Genomic DNA, 21,816 nt, shown 5'->3' with positions numbered 1-21,816 from the left:
CTTGCCCCCTGCATCCTCTGCCCCCTCTGCTACAGTCTTGTCCTCTGTTGCCAAGCCTTTTGCCTCAGTCTTGCCCTCTGTGTCTACCCCCTCGGCACCCTCTGTCTCTTTTATTTCAGCTATCCCTTCTGCTACAGTCTTGCACCCTGTTTCTAGCCCTTCTGTACCCTCTGCTACAGTCTTGCACCCTGTTGCCAAGCCTTTGGCCTCTGCATCCTCTGTCTCTTTTATTTCAGCCACCCCTTCGGCCCCCTCTGTCTCTTTTACTTCAGCTACCCCTTCTGCATCCTCTGCTACAGTCATGCACCCTGTTGCCAAGCCTTTGGCCTCTGCATCCTCTGTCTCTTTTATTTCAGCCACCCCTTCGGCCCCCTCTGTCTCTTTTACTTCAGCTACCCCTTCTGCATCCTCTGCTACAGTCATGCACCCTGTTGCCAAGCCTTTGGCCTCTGCATCCTCTGTCTCTTTTATTTCAGCCACCCCTTCGGCCCCCTCTGTCTCTTTTACTTCAGCTACCCCTTCTGCATCCTCTGCTACAGTCATGCACCCTGTTGCCAAGCCTTTGGCCTCTGCATCCTCTGTCTCTTTTATTTCAACCACCCCTTCGGCCCCCTCTGTCTCTTTTACTTCAGCTACCCCTTCTGCATCCTCTGCTACAGTCATGCACCCTGTTGCCAAGCCTTTGGCCTCTGCATCCTCTGTCTCTTTTATTTCAGCCACCCCTTCGGCCCCCTCTGTCTCTTTTACTTCAGCTATCCCTTCTGCATCCTCTGCTACAGTCATGCACCCTGTTGCCAAGCCTTTGGCCTCTGCATCCTCTGTCTCTTTTATTTCAGCCACCCCTTCGGCCCCCTCTGTCTCTTTTACTTCAGCTACCCCTTCTGCATCCTCTGCTACAGTCATGCACCCTGTTGCCAAGCCTTTGGCCTCTGCATCCTCTGTCTCTTTTATTTCAGCCACCCCTTCGGCCCCCTCTGTCTCTTTTACTTCAGCTATCCCTTCTGCATCCTCGGCTCCAGTCTTGTCCTCTGTTTCCTCAGCCCCTATTGCCCCGCCATTTGTGGTTACCCCTTCAGTCGCGCCTGTTATGTCCGGTGGTTCTGTGGTATCTAAACCTTCACCCTCGTCTACTTTAGGTATGGCCGGGCCCTCTGTTGTCTCTAGTAACGACGGTCAGGGTGGTTTTCAGCAGATCGATAGACCTGCCTTTAATCACACTGAAATAAGACACCCCTTAAATTTCGCCAATGCCTATGAACTAGAGTCTTACGAGGAGGTGTTTAACAGTATTCATGAGACGCTGCAAAGAATTCTGGATAGTTTTTCAGGTACTTTAAATCCGCAAGATGTTGTACAGCTAGAATTGCGTGCTGATTCATTACCTATCAGCGTTTTTATACAGATGAATGGCTCTGATATTAATGTAGACGATTTTCTTCATCAGATAGAGAATCTTCTTCAGAGTCATGCGAGTGTGCTAGCGGATGAGTCTCTGATGCTAGTCACCCAGATTGTTCGGGCACCTAGCGGGGGCGCTCGTGGCTCTCGTAAGGTCTCATCTCTACTCAATCATGAAATAGTTAGAAAGAAAATGAGGCATTTAATTATTTCTTATAATTACGGGAATCAGCTCTGTTTTGCCTTTTGTCTGCTTAGCCTGATGGAGGACCGGTACATGCAAAACCCACAGTTATGCATGCGTGAAGCGTATAACCTTCAGAGCAGGGCTGGATTATCTGAGGATGAAAAAGTGTCCTTTGCGGACGTTCATAAATTTGAAAACTTGCTTGGTATTAAAATTGTTGTCTGGTATAGGTGTCTAAGAAATGAGAAATTTTTAAAATTTGAAAGCTCCCGAGGTAGAAACCCCAAAACCTATTTTATGTTTTTACACGATAACCATTACTACGGTATTTTGAATTTAAAGGGTTTTCTGGGTGTGAAATACTTGTGCGACTACTGTTACATAAGCTACCACTCCGTCCTTAGTCATCGTTGTGAAGGTCACTGCAACGTCTGTTTCTCCCCAGATTGTCGTCCGATCCCTGAAGAACTTGTCAAGTGTGGTGATTGCAACCGTTACTGCCGGTCCCAATTTTGTTTTATTCAGCATACGATTCCTAAATTTAACGATAAGACCAACGATATGGAAGCGGCCTGTGACACGGCAAAAATGTGTCCCCTGTGTTACAAAACTTACACAGTGAATGCCGCATCAAAACCCCATAAATGTCGGCCCAAGGAATGCAGGGTTTGTAAAGCAAAAATTGAAAATGATGCAGAAAACCATCAGTGCTTTATAGAAACTTTGAAGTCTGAGGATCGTTGTGAGAAATATGTATTTTATGATTTTGAAAGTAGACAAGAAACGGGTGTGCACATTCCTAATTACATATACTGTAAGTCCTTGCGGGGTAAATCCTGGTTCTGGGCGGGTGAAGATTGTGTACAGCAGTTCTTTGCCAGATACCGTCGCCCCAAGTATCAAGGCTATACCTTCATAGCTCACAATTCAAAAGGTTACGATGGGTACTTTTTAATGAAGTATTTGCTTGAAAATGGTGTGAACCCTAGTGTTACTACTCAAGGAAATAAGCTGATGTGTTTCACAGATGATGGTTATCAATTACGTTTTATAGATTCTTTGAATTTTTTAACAATGAAATTGAGTGCCATGCCTAAAGCCATGGGGTTTGAAGCCGCAAAAGGTTATTTCCCCCACTTCTTCAATACGGCTGAAAATCAGAATTATATCGGCCCCTACCCTGAACCTGAATGCTACGGTGTTCAGAGCATGATGACCAAAGAAAAAGAAGAATTTTTTACCTGGTACGACAGTGTCAAGCATGGTGTTTTTAATTTTAAAGAGGAGATGGCTTTTTATTGTAAAAATGATGTCGAAATTCTTAGAACAGCGTGCATTAAATTCAGAGACGAGGTCATCAAAATTGGCAATATTGACCCGTTTCAATGCATGACCCTGGCATCTCTATGTATGGCCATGTACAGGCAAAACTGTATGCCTCCAAAGTCTGTCGGCATCATTCCTTCTGACCATTACAGTAGTAGTCAGAAAAACTATTCGAACGCATCTATTCAATGGTTATTGTATCTCTGTGAAACAGAAAAATTGAACATCCGACACGCTCTAAACCTTGGGGAAGTAAAGAAGGGTTCCTTTTATCTTGACGGCTACGCCGTAGTTAAAGGTATTCCAACTGCCTTTGAATTTGCCGGTTGTTTTTATCACGGCTGTCCGGAATGTTATGATTTTAACAGTACCCATCCTTTAACCGGTATGACTTGTGCAGTTATGTACCAAAAGTTTATGAGAAAATTGGAAATACTTAGGTCTAAATTTAATTTAGATGTGCATGTGCTCTGGGAGCATGATTGGGAGACGATGAAAAAACAAGACCTCAGGTTACAAACTTTCTTAAAACACTGTGATTTCCCTCAGCGTATACAACCGAGGGACTCGTTGTTCGGCGGCCGTACCAACGCCATAAAATTGTATCACAAGGCAGTGGGGCCCGAACAGATTCACTATTATGATTTCACCAGCTTGTACCCGTTTGTGAATAAAACAAAAATGTACCCGGTCGGTCACCCCACTATTATTTTTCAGCAGTTTGGCGATCTCAGGCAGTATTTTGGATTAATTAAAGCCACCGTCCAGCCTCCACGCGGTCTCAATTTTCCAGTTCTGCCTCTCAGGTTTTGTGGGAAATTAATGTTCACCCTCTGTCGCACCTGCGCGGAGACAGAAGCTCAGACTGTGGACTGTCGTCACACAGAGGATGAGAGAGCTTTAACCGGTACTTGGTGCAGTGTGGAAATAGCAAAGGCCGTTGACAAAGGGTATAAAGTTTCAAAAGTATACGAGATTTGGCATTACCCCGAACATACTTCTGAGTTATTCTCAGACTATATCAAACTTCATCTAAAAGGCAAGCAGGAGGCCTCGGGCTACCCTGCTTGGTGTACGGATGAGGCTTCCCGAGACCGTTATATTTTAGATTATTATCACAAGGAAGGTGTGCAATTGGACCGCGATAACATCGCCGTAAATCCGGCTAAGAGACAAATTTCAAAGTTGTTTTTAAATTCTCTTTGGGGTAAATTTGGGCAAAAACCTCTCCATCTCACTACTAGCTTAGTCAAGGACGGTGAGGAATTCTTGCAATATATTTTCTCCAAACAGTATAATGTTTCTTATTTTGAATTTATCGGCGATGAGATTGCTCAAATACAGTGGAAGTACACCGATGAAAAGTATACCCTACCTGGTAGCGTTAATGTTGTCATTGCTGCTTTCACCACGGCCTATGCCCGGTTAGAGTTGTACGATTTACTGGACAGTCTGGGAGAAAGGGTATTGTACCACGACACCGACTCGGTCATTTTTACTTCTCAGCCTGGTCAGTACAATCCTCCTCTGGGTGACTATTTAGGAGAGCTCACCAGTGAGTTAAATCCTGGTGATTATATTACTGAATTTGCTTCAGGCGGTCCAAAGACGTACGGTTATAAAACGGCACAAGGCAAAACATGTATGAAGGTAAAAGGTATAACCATCAATCACGAAACCGGTAAAATTATAAACCTCGAGTCACTAACCAATCTAGTTCAGAATTTTGTGACGTCTCATGAAGCCCCTCCTCAAGAGTTACTGGTTCACGGTAAGCGGATCCATCGAAATAAAAAACGTTTCACTTTAGAAAACCGACCACTCAGGAAGAAATTCAGAGTGGTGTATAACAAGAGGGTTCTCTTAAAAGATTACAACACAAGACCTTATGGCTACTAAAAGAGATTTTGACGCACGCCTTCAACACCCCTTCGCTAAAATTATCTCGGGGCCCTCTTGTTCCGGTAAATCCTATTATGTGAAAAAATTATTGGAACATTCGAACCACGTCGTGTCTCATCCTTTTCAAAATATAATTTGGTTTTATAGTTGCTGGCAGAAAATGTACGACGAGCTATCGGCTAAATTTCAGCAATTAAAATTTATTGAGGGACTCCCAAAGTCTTTATGCGACGACGAACTTCTCCCTCCTGAGAAAATAAATTTGGTCATTATAGATGATCTGATGGAATCGGCTAGCGAAAGCCAGGAAATAGAAAAGGCTTTCACAAAATATACTCATCATCGGAATCTGTCTATCATTTACTTGGTTCAAAATTTATTCTTTCAAGGAAAGAAAAGCCGAACGATTAATCTTAACGCCAATTACATTACTCTTTTTAAAAACCCCAGGGACAAATTGCAGATTACTACCTTGGCCCGCCAAATGTATCCGAGGCGTGTTAAGTTCTTTTTGGAAGCTTTCGAAGATGCTACAAAACTACCGTACGGCTATCTCTTAGTGGATTTAAAGGCACAGACCCCAGACGAACTGCGTTTAAGAACAGGTCTGTTTCCGCCCGATTGGCCGGTCGTGTACACCGTTAAAAGATAAAAGAAGCTGTTCTGAGTCCCCGTAACATATTCTGTCAGCATGTCGGCCAGAATAAGCAGAAACCTACAGCCTCTCAAGGCCTTACTCCGTTGCTCTTGTCGCCGCCGTAAAATTCTTATAAACGCCTCTTCTGACGATTTAATTAATGCTTTGTCCGAAATAGCCTGTAATACTTTAAAAGGTAATATACCTCTTTCGCCCAAACAGTTTAAGCTAATCAAGAAGCATAAAACATCTGTCAGAAAAATAAGTGACAGAAAACTAACCTTAAAAAAGAAGAAAGCTATTCTGAACCAGAAAGGAGGCTTTTTGGGTGCTCTTTTAAGCGTCGCCGTGCCATTCATATCCAGTTTATTAGCTTCTAGAGCATAAACATGGAATACGCTCAAAAAATGTATTTGGTCCCGCAGCAACAGATGTCTCTTTTTCAGCAAAAGAGCGCTAACCCGAACGACCTCTTGAGTGCCACAGAAACTGAACTGGACAAAGAAATGAGAAACATCCTGCAACGCTGTGATATAGGGGCTGACGAGAAGGTGAAGCTTTACACTTCTATCTTGCAGAGATATCTGACTCTAGTTAAAAAGGCCGATAAAGAAACTAGCAGTCTGGCGCTCGTATTACCAAAAGAAGAAAATGGCGAGGGGGGCCCTGGAGCAGTCATGGTGTCTGAGGACAAGGTTTGGCAAGAGGTTTTGAGAAGCGCGCCTGTAAAAGCAAAGAAAAATGTTGAATTTGTTTTACATAAAATGTCCGTCAATCCCCATCACGCGTTTTGGAATAATCGTGGAGAGCTATTGTTAGAGGGTAAACCTTTGGTCGGATCCAACATGGTGGATTTGGTCCGTAATCTGACCGCTTCTCATACAATACCTGAACATAGGAGACCGCGGGGGTGGAAGGAATTTGTAAACGCCATGGCCGGTTTGAACATTCCATTTTCTGTCGTACCTAATGATGAAACGAGAGAACTCCTTGAAAGTTTTAAGCCACCCGCAGCCCCCCACCCTGCTCATCATACAGAAGATACCCCCTACCGACTGAAACCGAGAAAAAAAAGACTGGAATGGATCGCTTATTAATTTGTAAAATGATTTGTTTATTAAATACAATTTTATCTCATTACAGAGTGTCGTCATCCTTTAACCGTCTATTGAAATATTTACAGGTCTCTGATCTTTGCACGCAAGGGTACTGATAAAAACAGAGTCCCGGCGAAGGAAGCCAGGAACGAACAAATTTAGAGACCATAGAGTCATTACTGTTCACGTCCTCCGAATACTTTTTTATTACAGAGGTGTATGGGAGACCTTTTCCTCTCTGATGCAGATAGAAGAGGCAGTGTTGACCGCATTTGTCCGAGATCCAACTTTGAAGCTGTCGGTTATTGTAAATGATTTGTTTACAATTTTTGCTTAAGAAACGGTAAATGTCGTTCGGGAAGTAGATAAAGTCCGGAGGATTTCCATAGGAATCAAAAAACTCCCCATTTCCGTCTTCTGTGAGGTAAATCCCCAGCCAGTGTTCTCCGGGTTGGGTTTGACGGTGAGTATTCACTACAAACATGGCCGGTAAGACGTTATTTTTTTCCGGTAGTTGATCACACGCCAGCACACCGCGGAAATATCTTTTGGTGTAGGGGTCTTGGGACAGTAGTTGTGTTAATTGTTTTGTATTCATGGTGCTTATTAGTAGTCATACAGAACATTACGTCTCTGGTTGATTTCGATGATGTTGTCAAAGACCGCATATACTATTAGATTGACGGTCCTAGGGAGAGGGACGCGGAAGCGTAATTCAAATCTCATGTTTCCAGTTTTAACTAATGAAAAATGATCACCGCATTCTTGATCGGGGGTTAGATCAAAAGCGAAAAGAGTATATCCTTGCGAGAACTCTGAACGGCTGATAGACAGAGCTTGATCCTTCAAATGCTTACCAGTGGCCAATACCAGATTATAATATTCTCTGGCACTGTTGCCGCTTACAAAGTCTGGTTGAAAAGGTTTGGCGGGAATCTGTTCACCGTCCATGTACAGAGCCAGGAACTCTACATCGTTGTGTTTGAAATTGAACGGGTTACGTGTATAAGACCCCGAAAAGGCCTCATTATCCACCATGCCAATCACCACATACTTTGGTAGTTGCCCCAGAAACAGGTTTTCTTGATTGCATACTCGGATTCCCGCGGGCATACTGAATACTTTCATATTCACCCTTTCCACAGGGTATTTAGCATTGGCTGATGTAAGGGCATGAGCGTGTCCTAATTTCACGGCCGGTGAAACTTTTACTTTTTTTACAAACAGGGAGGCTGATGTTATGATTACTTTGTAACGTTCGGCATCACCGGACATTAAGCAGAATTCATCTTTGTTCCGAACCATTTTAATCTTCACGTCTAGGCCGTTCAATAGTAGTTTTTCCTGGAAAAAGAGATCTGTATGTATGTGCCCCAGAAGTTCGACAGTCCTGCTACCGGCTGTATAGGCACTTCTGTTATTAAAACCGCTGTTTTCTCCGGCGGGGTCTGTCTCTTCCAATTTGTTAAGTGTATCTTTGTAAAAACGTCCTGTAGCAAACTGAGAATGAAGAGTCTCTTGGCTGTAATTTAGCAGACCTTCTAAGACCGCTCGGTAAGGATAACAATTTGAACTCTGCGATATTAGGCGGTCCCCCAGGGTGACATCAACTTGAGAAAACAAACTGGCTATAGGGTAGTTGACAAATCCGACCTTTGCCCCGGCAGGTATGTTAGTCCCGTCAGCGTTCACTATCTTTCCCCTTAGGTGTAGAAGAGTGTTATTCAAGTCCAGGTAATCTTCCCCATTTCCGGCTATGAGAAATTCTAGCGGAGCTACTTCAGAGAGGGCTGAGAGTGGTGGTACTTCAACGTATATACTTTTATCTACACTCGTTTGAGTGAAAGGCACCGTAAACAGATCCAGTTCAGATTTGACACACTCTTCGGACATTCTGTGTACGAAAGCCATCTTCTCTTAAAAAATGTCTCTCCTCTTCTTTTTGCTTGCTTTAGTCTTGTTCCTCTTCTGACGACGTTTAGATAATGCTGTAAAAATAGTGCGCCCGGCCTTTTTAGCTGGCGGGGCCTGACGCGACCCCGGTGGTCTCTTGCGTTTTGTCTTTCTCATGACCATCAAGCCCGCTCCCTCCTGCTTTTCTAGGACTCCACCCGCAGCACTGGATATAGCACCTGTGATCACATCTTTTACAATATTTTTAGCCGCGGATTTGATATGTGGTTTTGCGATGTCAAAGCCTTTTTTAAGGAGAGGTAAAGCTCTTCTAAACAATCCTCGAAATATACCTCCAATCCCCCCACCATACATTACAGGGGATCCAGAGAATCCCGGTAAGCCATTACCCGCTTGGGTCTGATAATATTGGATGTAAGGTGTTGGGTCCTGGTAAGTCCTCATTGTTTCAGTCGTGCATACAATGCCTGACGGGTCTGAAATGCAACTTCACTATCACCTTACCAAACTGAAATGGCACGTTTTTGTTCTGGTCCGTCTTTATTTCAATAGTCACTGTGTCAAAATGATTCTTGCTGACTAGGGCATAATGCGGTTTGTCATATGTGATGGTTGTAATTTTATTAGCCTGATCCTCTATATGAACACACCTCAAAAGGGGTACGTAGCTGTCTCCGACTCTCTGATGAGATACCATATCCCCGTACACATACAAAGTGTAAAAGCCGGCCCTGATGTCGGCGGGGAAAGGTGCCTTATAAGTTAAACCCCGAGTCTGATCAGGATGCGCTCCTAATATTCGACCCAGCTGTCCTTTCAAGTGTATAGTTTCATCCTTTTCACCCGGTACCACGTAGACTCTTCTTTCCACAGCATTATAACTGAATTTCGCAGAGCTCTCGGAAGGGACAAATCCAGCTGCAACATCTGTCAAAGTGGGCAGGTTTAAGGTTGTCGAATTCATAAAAGACAGTAGGTCGTGAATACCTTCGTAATATCCGCATGGAATGTAGTAATGTTTTTTTACCCCCGGAGCTGAAACGTAGAATTCGTTATCCGGTTTGTCTATGGTATTCCACGTATGTGGGTACTGAATTTCGGCTAGACCGACTTCCCAAGAACCTTCTAATTCTATGGGTTTAGCAAGCTTCGTCGTGAAATTGGATATTGTGTTGTTAGGGAAAATGTCTGAGGACGCGTTGCTCGGTAGAGTCACAAAAAAACTTTTGCGCTCCATGGTATATCGCTAGAGAATGAAGAGTCGATTAGGAGCGTTCTGAATTTTATTGAACATCTTGGGCTTGGCTCTCCGGTATCCAGCTGTTAAATTTTTCTGGCCAGCCGAGCCATTTGACTAAAATGAGTCGTTTTTTATTCTTAACTTTCCTAGCCAGTATTTTTTCAATCCTGTAAACGTCTGTGGATCCGAATTTAATTTTCTGTAATTCAGGGTCGTAAAAGGATCCTACAATCTCTTCACCATCGTAGTCTTTCAGTTTGTACACTGCCGGTTCCCTAGGTACAAGTTCAGATACGGTAAAGATTTCATCTGAAAATGATTGCTCATAACCTTTCTCAAAAGGATGTCTGGTTTTAGACACCCTAACTGTGTCTCCTACTTTGAACTTAAACAGCGGCGGACCCGGGGGGCTGGCTACGCCGTATAAGTTTTTGAAAACTTTCCAGGAATTTAACGCGTTAACATCGGAAGGAGCCATTTTTATGCTTCGATGATAACTTTTGTTGTAAGAGTATACTAGATCCGGCAATTTATCGATGTAGGCTCTCGTGTTATAAGCGCTGAAATATTTCCACATTTTAGATTTTAGTGTGCGGTTAAATCTCTCCACCACAGAGGCCTTTAATTCGTTTCCTGTGGTGAAATGTTTTATTCCTATCTTCTTTAACAGTTTTTGAAAATCTCGGTTGAAAAACTCTTTACCCTTATCGGTCTGGAGCTTCTTTGGAGTTCGACCGGCACTCAGAATGTCTTGGAAGGCTCTTGTCACTTCCTTACCCGTTTTGTTCTTCAGGGGGCGTACCCACGCATACTTAGAAAGTACATCGATACATGTTAACAAATATTTATACCCCAGATTATGCTCGGACACATTTGTCATGTCCGCTAAATCCAGCTGCCATTGCGAGTCTATATCGGATACATAAACCTTATTTCTCCTAAAATGCCTTCTAGCGGGTTTGTGAATTGTATAAGCATATTGACCGGATAACCAATCCGACACCTGTTGGTCATTACTTTTCTGACCCGAAACCTCAAGAGCTCTTTTCAAAGAGTCTTTTCCCCCAAAGCTACCAGGATTTGCCGGGTTATAATAAACTTTTTTCAAGTAACCCTCCATCGTCGACGGTGAAAGAAAAATGTCAATGGTTTAAAAATCAAATGAGTCTTTATTGTTAATTTTCAAAACAACATTGTTTAAATTTCAAAACAGCATGATTAAAAACATTATTAAAATTTGAAAACAGCATGATTAAAAACATTATTAAAATTTCAAAACGGCAGTATTAAAAAACATGATTAAAACATTTCATAGAACAGGAACATTGAGTGCAGACACTTCGTCTGATTTTTCTAAGTCATACTCCCCGTAAAACCCCAAAGGTGCATCGGTCGGTTCAGAAAAATGTCTTTTAGAAAAGGCATCGGCTATTTCACGTATTTTCGAGTAAGAGGGATCGTCCATGTTGTGAAAGGCTTGTACAATGGCTTCGCTAATAGAATGTTCTTTTTCCAGTTCATCGACGGCATTTTGCACAAATGAATGAACCTTGTGAAAAGGCGGAAAGATGTTGAAGCAACCCAGAGTCTTTATGACCAGGCTCCTGAGCCATGGTTTGCGGAAAACAGTCAGAACCTCTTGAAAGCGGCCAACCCGATAAACAGAGTCAGGCTCAAACAGACACGTATGCTGCGTCTGGCTGGGGTGATCTATGAAACAGCCATGACAGGTGCTTTTTAGGTCCCGATCGACTATTATGTCCAGCAGAGCCGCAATCAAACTCTTCACCAGTTTCAGAGTCTTTCGAAGTGTTTGACCCAGGGGCCCGTCAGTTTGCTCAATGTCCATACTCTCACAATCAGCATGCCGGGACGATGGCTTCCATGCGGACAGAGCATCTACCAGGTTGTCCATGGCCTCTTCTTGCCGCATGGCCTGCACGGCTATCTCCTCAGCTCCCGTTAGGCTCCTCCGAGCATCCTCAGCAGGGACAAAATGGTCAGGTACTGTACGGTTCTCCAGGAGACAGTCCAGCCAATACATATCATCAGGGGCGGGTAACTGAGGTTCAGGCCAATAGATCTGGTCGTTTGAGGGCATCAGAAGATCCGGCCAAGACGGTGGGTCTGAAGGAGAGTTGTTAGGGGCAGAGTACCCGGAGTTAGGTACGATGTCGTCGGGCCAAAACAGGCCGTCGCAGAGCGCCGTCTGTTCCATAGACCAACAGGTCTGATCAGGAGCGTAGCCGGCGGGTTGTTGGTTGTCACCCGACCAAAACACATCGTCGTCTGTCAGCATCTGGTCAGCAGCCGAGTAGCAGGGCTGTAGGTTAGTGTCGATCATCTCGTCGGGAGTAGAGTAGGCAGTGTTGGCTTGAAGGTTGGCCGGCCAAAAAAGGTAGTCAGCGGCGGACGTATGTTCCATACCTCCGGAGCTTGGTTCTTCGGAGCGCATCAGAATGTCGAGGACTTCTGCCACCTCAGAGGCCGAGAGAACAGGGAGACGACCGGACCAGCTAGCACCAGCTTCAGTAGGGTAAGTATTTGAAGACATCTCGATAGGTTTTTAGGTTAATGTAGACTGGGGGGAAAAGATCTCTGTATTTATCCCCACTCACTTAGGGGTGGTTGCCTCCCAGTTTTCCTCCTCCTCCGAGCATGAATTATTCAACATGCTAAACTCCTCCTCCAATTTTCTTTTAATTCTTTTCATCTGGTCAGACAGTTTCCCTTGGTAAATAGCTTCATCAATATTTGGCATAAGAGCTTTAAAAAAAGTCCAGTCTTTTATAGAAAAATTAATTTCAGTCACTCGCTCCTTTAGCACATTTTCTTTATCTTCCTCCTCTTCGTGACTGGCCTCGTTATATTCGGGAAGGATAGGCTCCTTCTTGGAAACAGCGATCGTGAGCTGTCCATCAGCATTTCTTTTCAACTCTACCCGGCACAAAGCACAGTTAGAGTCGTACCAGACTGAGCTGAAGCGTGGTTCCCGTAACTCCCGTAACGTTCTTCTGGACACCCTGTTTGCTTTCTTAGGAGCGTTCACAAGACCGTCCATTCTGTTTGCTTTTGTGTGTCGTGGCGTTTTCACTGAATGTCTAGAATTTTATACAACAACTCTTTCGGCTCCTCCCACAGTCGGTGGTGAGAGACACGCCTCACCCCTAACCCTATAGGCGGATTGAGAGATAAAGGCGTACCTCAGGGGCGTGAGTATTGTTAATGGGGCGTGATAGGTGTCCGATTTACGAAAGACCCACCCTAAAAGGTGTGGTTTAGAGATGATCAATTATGACGGTGGTCCAACCCCCGCATGGGCGGGGTATAGTTCATATTTTTATAGTTTCATAAATTTTCATATTTTTATATTTTCATAAATTATATTTTTTATATTTTCATATTTTCATATTTTATATTTTCATATTTTCATATTTGGGGGCGGGGCTTAAAGGTCATAAATCAATCTAACACCTCCTTTGACAGTTGCTTTCTGTATGTACTACTACTATTGTCATAAGCCGAGTATAAAAAAAAGGAAAAATATGCAAAAGTAAGAATTACTTAAGTATCATATGGAAGAATAAAAAATTGCTTCTATTGGGTAGTGTATGCTGTATTGGCAAAGCTAAAATAAAACTAACATAAAATAGTCATATTAGCACACCAGTTAAACCAGCCATGTATTATATATTTCCCATTGAGTCCAATGCATTACGGCAGGAGTTTACAATCCTAATTCAATCCATTTCATAATCAGTAAGTCCTTGTACCAGTAACTGATCTCATTGTTTGATTAGCTGGTCTTTTGTTTTTATTTTTTCACTTATTCCATGTTTAGAAAAGAACAGCAGTTTGAGATTTATAATCAAAAGGAATTTAAAAATATTCATATTTTTGTCATAATTTTAAGCTTCTAACTCTATTTTGTCAACTTCATTAGGACAAAATGCAGTGTTTTGGACTGTTTGTTGACAATAATTTTTACTGCTAATTACTGGATGTGACAGAAACTTTCCTTCATCAGAAAAATAATTTTGTAAAAACTACTAACCCAAAAGGAACTTGACTAGGTAGCTGTAAAAAGGACAAAAATAAAAGATTTAACCAAGTAATAGAAAAAGTTTGTAAAACTGCACAAAACATAAAATTATATCATTTTAATGAGATAATTGGCTATCAAGACAGATGTTTATAAATATTTATAAAATATACTTCCACTGCAGTAAAACCAAACATTATGATAATTTGCCAAGTAGGCGTCAGCTCATAGTATATTGCTTAACCAAGCAATCAGAATCTCATCAAGGAAGTCATTATTATGTAATTGATTTCTTTGTTGTAACTAAAGATCAAACAATTAAGATATTTTGAATATTGTTACAAAATTTAAATAAAACCTTTTAACTATCTCTGCTAGCAGAGTGTTTTAAGTTAGAGGTAATAAGGCACTGCTGGTACCAAACAGCTACAATAATATCAAATCTAACATATCATGTCTAGTGACACACTACTGCTGTTTTTAACCTAAATAAACAGCTGTATTCTAAACTGTTTTGTCAAGTAAAGAAGAATTTGAAAAAATAACCTAAAATATGGCCAAAGTATAAATTCAAAATATATTTTAGAAATATGCAGATTTCTGTATCATTAGTAGTTAGTAAATTACATAAGTTAGCAGAATATTCAGACTTTGTGTGCTATGATCTGATCTCCATCAACAACAAAACACAATATACATAATCTGGTTTAAATTTATATGAAATTTATTTTTATAATTAAAATATGCAAAGAATAACCAAAAGTATATGATTAACTTTAATTTGTGGAGGACCTAAAAGGAAAAAAGTAAGCTAAGTAAATCTAGATTTGTAGTTACAGTATACTCAAATTAAAATTTATGGATTACAAACGTAAATCAGTACATAAAGAATCTCCATTTTTTAATTTTGTGAATAAATATAAAAACACTAGGTAAAAGACAACAACTCTAAGGACATTGTATATTATACTTTTTTATATAGTGAGGCAATGGTTATAACTATTGCCTAACCAATTCAGATCTGAATCTCCCTGTGTCGTTATTATGAGATTGCAAGGATATATGCATGAATGTGCCATCAGATAGAGTTGTGCCCAGTTCAGAGTTTATCTCAGAAGCACTGGTTACATGTTAGGGACATATTCTAGCTCAGAGCAACTCTAAAATGAGGTTAAGATGTAGAGATGGAATTCCTATACAACAAACATTACCTTTTGTCATGTAATGATTACTCTATATTTCCAGTTTTCCTTTCTATGAATAGTATGTAACTTTATTATATGTTATAAAAGCTAATGTTATAAGTTGTTTATGACTGCTAAAGCCATAAAAAGCTTATTTTAACAATTAAAACAATATATAAATAAATGGTTTTAAAAATATGATTATATTTAAATGTTTAGGGATTACATTAAAAAGAACATGAAATAAACTGGAAAAAAAATCTCTGCACAGAATAAAAAAAATATTATAGTTTAAAATATGGCCATTGAATATAGATGGCTTCATTAAGTTTTTTTTTTTTTTTTTTAACATATTTAACTTAAAAATAACAACAATTTGAAAAATGCTTAGAAATTAATTTTTCTGATTTATACATTATGCGATAAAATAATTAATATTTAGGAGTCATGTACCTTTACTGTTCCATTATCCTGACCTAATGCAGAAGTCTGCAAATTATTGTTGAGGCAACAACAACGAATGCGGGATTCTTGTTCACCTGAGAAATGCACTCTCTCACCGGCTTTTCCTGTTATCATCTGTAAATAATTAAATAAGTAAAAACAATCAATTAAATTATTCCAGTGCTGCAAAACAATTAATCATGTGAGTTAATTATTGTAAAAATACTTTTTAAACTTTTTAGTAAATACTAATATTTGATGGATTTTGATTATAACAGATGCAAATATAAGGTGAATAAAACATTAAATACACTTTAGCTTCCAAAGAAAACACTGATAGCTACAAGAAAGATATTATTAATTTTATTTTTAAGACAGATGCATCTACCTATCTTAACTCACTGCACAATTGTAAATTTGATATTTATTTAGTATGTTAGTCACATTTAAGTCACTCTTTACAACCAACAAACTAAGAAAAAAAAACTTAATGGCTTTTGCCGATGAAGGATTACCACATAATGAAAAATTGTACCATAACACATGTCAGTATTCTTCCAGCTGAGCAAAACAATCATCTAATAAGGTTATTGTTCAAGTGCTTATACATAAATGGTACCCAATTAAGAATAATTAAAAAAAGATAAAGAATTTACAGATGCCCTTAGAGGCCTCAATAAGTAGATGAAAACAATATTTCAGTAGGGTATAATCTGAGAATTTAACCAAAACACAAGGCCAAGAAAATGGTAACTTAAAGATGTATATGTCCTTCTGGGAGGATCTAAGTTAGGGGTGATGTTTTGCAGAGAAAAATGGCCACTGAACTGAGGTCTAAAATCATTATTGAGAAGTACTACACCAAAGGATGTCGTATGAAATATCTATTTAACACATGGACGGTAAAAATGCAACTGAAAAGATACAGTAAGCATTATAATCAGGATGTTAAGGGAGGGTATTTACTACTCCTCAAAATTAATTATTTTTCATTTGCCATAACATGAATCAATCATAAATTTCTGGTAAAGTTACCAACAACCTATTAAAAGGCAAATTTCAAAAAGCACTTTTTAATTAAAAAGCACACAAAATGGATTTCTGTAGGCATCATTTACACACAACTGTTTTTTATTCTAAAACCATGTAAGAGAAATTAAAAGATACTGAAAATCTTCACAAGTGAATTTAATATCAATGTACTTAAAATAGTGATCCAAAACAAATTATGTCACTCTACTCAAGACATAAAATGCACAATAGTAACAAGTCACTGCCATGCTGGTCTTTCTGGAAAGTTCCAAGTTAGGGTTGATCTTTGTAGTTGAGAGAAACATAAGCACTGAACAGGATTAGTCTGTGCCTTGTACAAATTTTAGAAAAATGGATTCTATCTAGGGTTACAAGGTGGCAAAATGCTATTTAAGGATGGGGTCAGTTGTGATCTATTTCCATTTATGTTAAAGATAATGGAGGTGAGGTGTGTGTGTGTGTCTGGTCATGGTGAGGTTAGATCCTGTGTAGGTGGGGAGTTGGGTAGTTCGTAGGTTTGCAGTGGATAGTTTCTGGCGTGGTTGGGATTTTGATGGAGGAAGGTGCATTCTATTTGTGTGCAGATGTTTCTGGATTTGGGAGATGTGGTCCCCTGAGAAGAACATATAAAAGTAAAGAAGTGCTAGAACCCCTACTATTGCAAGCCATATAATTTTACTATTTTTGGTCTCCAAAGCAAATCTGGTTACAACTGAGATTGTTCCCAATTTAATATAATGCTAAAATTGCCTTCAGTTTTTAATGGAATCTCTTTTATATAATAATTGACACCCATCAAAAGTTACCATAACTGGGTGAGATACTATTGGCTAAAGCCAGGTAAAAATTGAATATGTCTGTAACAAGTTATAAATACCTTGTTAAACCTACTCCATAAGATTTTCAAATTATATACTCACAAAGTCTTTAACTTAGGTATGTCAAACTCAGATCCTGGAGGGTTGCAGAGGTTGTAGGTTTTCATTCTGGTTGCTTTCTTAAATAGTAATCAATAACTACTGCTAAAACAAATTCCTTTTACCATAATTGTAAAACACTTGCTATTAAATACTCTGAATCCTTAAAATTTTCATTTTTCTTTATCCAACAGCCTAACAATTATGAGCTCTATTTTGCCACTTGTCTTTAATTTTTATCCTCTGATATTAAAACATATTCATATAATATATAAAACAAAAATAAAACTATAAAAGTATTCATTCATATATTAAACTTCTGCTGGGCTTTAGGAAGTACACTGCTTCTTCATGTGTACTGAATATATTATACACCTAGGTTTTACTTTATTCAGCAAGTGCTTTCTTGAGCCTCTCATTCTGAGAGAGTAGTGTTGCACTATATTTTATATAGTATATGCATTCCAATATGAAAAGTGCAAAGTCAACATGCTATGCAAAATATACTAGGCCACCTTATTACTCAGCAATAAAATCCAGTTAATCCCTGTGAATTCCAGGCCCAGTGACATCCTATCTACATCCTCAGATGTGTCTACCTAGAGAAGCAGAGGTCCTACTGCAACATTATGTCCATATTGCCAAGTTCCTGACTATACCACTGAGAGCAAGGAAAGCTATCCTGTGCAGAACCTCCATTTCAGTTGTGTTCACAATCTCATTCTTTCATTTCCTCTTTGAGGATTGTGATCATGGCACTTGCGTACTTCACTCAATTTTACAGGAATGTAGTTTGGAAATATGTGTTTCTAAAATGTTTACTATAATAAACTGGTGTAAATGGTAAAGCCAGAAAATAAAAGATCAAAAAAATACGACTTACGTATCAGTCCTAAATAAGTATAAGCAAACCTGTACTGGATCAGAGCCACGTATCTGAATTTGAAGGTTAACAAGAATACTCAGCCTTTTATCCCACAATCAAAGCTCAGTTTCTAAAGTTTGTGTTGCTAACTGCCTGTTAGGCAATGGTTATTTGAAATGTGTATATTAGCTTTACTATTGTAAAATTATTATTGAGAATTGTGCCACAAAAAGACATATTTTGAAATATTTACTGTATTTAACACATGTTCAGTTACATTACATTACATTAAAAGATAAATTCAAAAAACTACTTTTTAATTAAACAGCACAAAAATGGATGTAGTCATCAGTTGCACAAAACCATTTTTTATTCTAAAACCATTTAGACCAGTTGACAAAAACTGAAAAACTTCACAAGTGAAATATGGACTGAATATTATGTCACTCTAGTCTAATCAAGACATAAAATCAATAACAGCAATGAGCCACTGCCATGTTGGTATGCGTGTCATGAAAAAAAACAGATTTATTGTCTGAAATTATTATTACTTATTATTTGGCTGGCACCTTTATGAAAGGCAACTTGCACCATCTGAAATACAATAAGTTATCTGTCTTTTTTGTTTTTCCAATTGAAGCACTGGCAAGTAAAGTGACTTGTTGATGGTCATACAGCGTCAGTAGTGGGATTTGAAGTTCAATGTCTTAATCCACTAAGTTATACTGCATTTGAGAGCTTTGGATGTTGTGGGAAATAATCTTAAGAACAAGAATACAGATCATCTTTATTGTATGATAAGTACAAAGTGTGTTTGTTCACTCTGTGTTTAAAGGTACTGTATACAGAGCCAAGCTTAGGGAACATTGTTTTATATTCATGTCTAGATAAGTTATGGTGTAAGTGACATTTTCTTTTCCTTCATTGCATTTTTGACATTTATGGATATGAAAACTGTTAAATTTACCTGGTATGACTACAGGCAGCAAGAGAACTGAACTAGTATTACAGAGATTTGTGCAAGCTGCTGATTTCACAGCAAGGTCTGCAGGAATTTCTGAAAATTATAAGAACTCTGTAAGCCTTTAGGCACAAAGTAAACGAACTTTGTATTTATCTTACATTGACAATAAAAACAAGAACAAGAATATAGTATTCTTATAAATTGCCTCAGTAAATGGCTGGGCCTATCTGGCAGTGTTTCAGTTTCATTTAACAGGAAGAAAATTCTTTGTTAACTGTCTGTGACTGATTGTAGTTCAGGAATCCATGATATTTTGTAGTGCGTACCACAAGGACCTATTCTGGGCCCACTGTTATTTTCAATTTACATGCTCCCATTAGGAAAGATTATCTCAGAACACAAGGTAACTACCATAGTTATGCACATAATATGCAGCTTTACTCATCTCTAGTACACGATAACCCTATCTGGACTCCTTGTTCCAATGGCTTACTAGTACTGGCGCAGTGGTAGTGCTGCTGCTTTGCAGTAAGGAGACTCTGGAAGATTGTGGGTTCGCTTCCCGGTTCCTCCCTGTGTGGATAGCGCTTTGAGTACTGAGAAAAGCGCTATATAAATGTAATGAATTATTATTATTATTATTATTAAATGAGAGAGGTTGGGAGCAAATAGAGATAGCGCGTTGCCACCTGGATTGGGACCAGAGTGTAGAGGGTGACACCTCAGCACCATACTGGAACAGTGTGAGGTTTTTCTTTTTTTTACGGTGGCTAATACCAATCCTGCCAACAACCACCAAGTTCTCCCTGTAAGTTGGAGGACTTTCTTGCAGGGCTGGATGCAGAATAATGTCATACCTAGGATGAACCAATTGCAGGTTAAGGGTCTTGCTCATAGGTCCAACAGAGTAGAGTCACTTCTGGTGTTTACGGGATTCAAATTAGCAACCTTTTAATTGTCCGCGCAGATCCCTAGCCTTAGAGCCACCTGTGATAGGCTGTGTCACAGGACTTTGGGAGACTAATAACTAACTAGAGCAATTTGATCCTTGTACAAGTTAGTTATAAAAAGAGAACACTTACCTGCAGGGAAGGTGAGAAGGCTTCGTGAGCAAATGGCTGTGGTGTTGGTACTGAGGCACGCCATGGAAAGCGGAGCTCCGTTAGCAGCAGCTTTATTTTTTCTCTTATTTCTTATTATCCCGAATTATCCTGTATTTACCCAACCAGAGGAGTTTCTACTACAGTATATAAACATGAGCAACAAGAAAGGGGGTCAGAAAGAAACAGAAAAGAAATCTAAAGCTACTTCCAGGTCTAGACAGGCATTAAGTCCAAGTGCAAGGTACGGCCTTTCAGAGACTGACCCGGAACAGACAGGCGAAGGCACAGACTTCCCAGGACCCTGCTTCACTGTATCGCTGCATCGTCTCCTGGCGAGAGCAAAAATGGGAGCAAATGTGCAAGTGATGCAGGTCACGATAGCTCGCCGATTCCAGAAGATCACTTGAAACTGGAAATGGCATTGCAGTCTGCGCTTTCATCTACTCCTTACGAGCTGGAAGCATCGGCTGTAATAGGGCTTGCCACTTCAGATGCGGAGCACGAAAGCCGAAATGATCTGTCCGAACTGAAGGTAATGATCGCAACAATGGCCACGGCTATAAATGAGCTCAAGAAAGACATTCAGAAAAATATAAAGAAAGAAATAAATGGTTTGCTCAAGACAAGCAAGAAGAGAAACAAGAAGCTGCAGCTGGAGCTGCAGGAGCTGTGGCAGGATAATAAAGACTTGGAAAAATGTGTATATAATTGCTCTGATGCAACCTTTAAAGGTATGCTGGGAATAATTGAGGAACACATTCAGGAAAATGCATCTAAACTGAGAGCACTTGCTGATCAGCTGGAACACGTTAAGCAGACATTCAAATAGTCCTTTTTCTTGTACCACAACACCGGTTTAAATTGACTAAACAACGTTCGGAATGTGGCGCAGCGGGAAACTATTTAAGGGGGACCTGTTACACTGCTACACCGCTAAACACACATGAAATGGAGTACATGCGTTAGTGGAGGTGTTGCACGGGGGCTCTTTTTCCCTGCTACACCGCTAAACACGCATTCAACGGAGTACATGCGGTAGTGGAAGTATTGCCTGATGAAATTGGACAGAGAACATTTCGAAGCTGAAGCTGTAGCAGACGATAAAGTTGAACATGATGACACAGAAGAACTGTTGCTGGAAAAAGGAGTCACCTCTGTTGTCTGGAGATACTTTGGATTTAAAAGGTCGGATGTGGACCATTATGTTCAAATGTGTGAATACTGTTTCTATACTACTGGATAATACCGCAAGCCAAGTTGTACTTGTTTTATTTTTTTCAATACTGTCTAATGTACCTGGGTACTGTGTAATAGTGTGACGATATGTTGACTTTATTCTCGACATTACCACTTTAATCTCGACACTTATGACGAGAATAAAGTCGACATGTTGACTTTTTTCTCGACATTTCTACTTTATTCTTGCCATTTGTCGAGATTATTCTCATAATTTGTTATTAAAGTACAACATCATAAACTAAACTTTATCTTAAAATGAATATTTAATTTACTAGATTTTCTCAAACCCCGTCATAAGTTATGTAGCACATTAAATGCTTTGTGT

General features: G+C 39.8%; 1 protein-coding gene across 4 annotated transcripts in view; it reads right to left on the bottom strand.

Moving 5' to 3' along the window:
- The window catches only part of apaf1 (apoptotic peptidase activating factor 1), a 202,141-nt gene that overhangs the window by 62,304 nt on the left and 118,021 nt on the right, over nucleotides 1-21,816 (bottom strand). For all 4 annotated transcript variants that reach the window (XM_028816766.2, XM_028816775.2, XM_051924617.1 and 1 more), the window contains exon 21: nucleotides 15,381-15,506. In XM_028816766.2, the coding sequence (XP_028672599.2) occupies nucleotides 15,381-15,506 (126 nt within the window). The remainder of the gene's footprint in view (nucleotides 1-15,380; nucleotides 15,507-21,816) is intronic.

This window comes from Erpetoichthys calabaricus, chromosome 1 (assembly GCF_900747795.2).
Source record: "Erpetoichthys calabaricus chromosome 1, fErpCal1.3, whole genome shotgun sequence".
In the NCBI taxonomy this organism is placed as follows: domain Eukaryota; kingdom Metazoa; phylum Chordata; class Cladistia; order Polypteriformes; family Polypteridae; genus Erpetoichthys; species Erpetoichthys calabaricus.
This window is presented reverse-complemented; position numbering and strand designations above follow the sequence as displayed.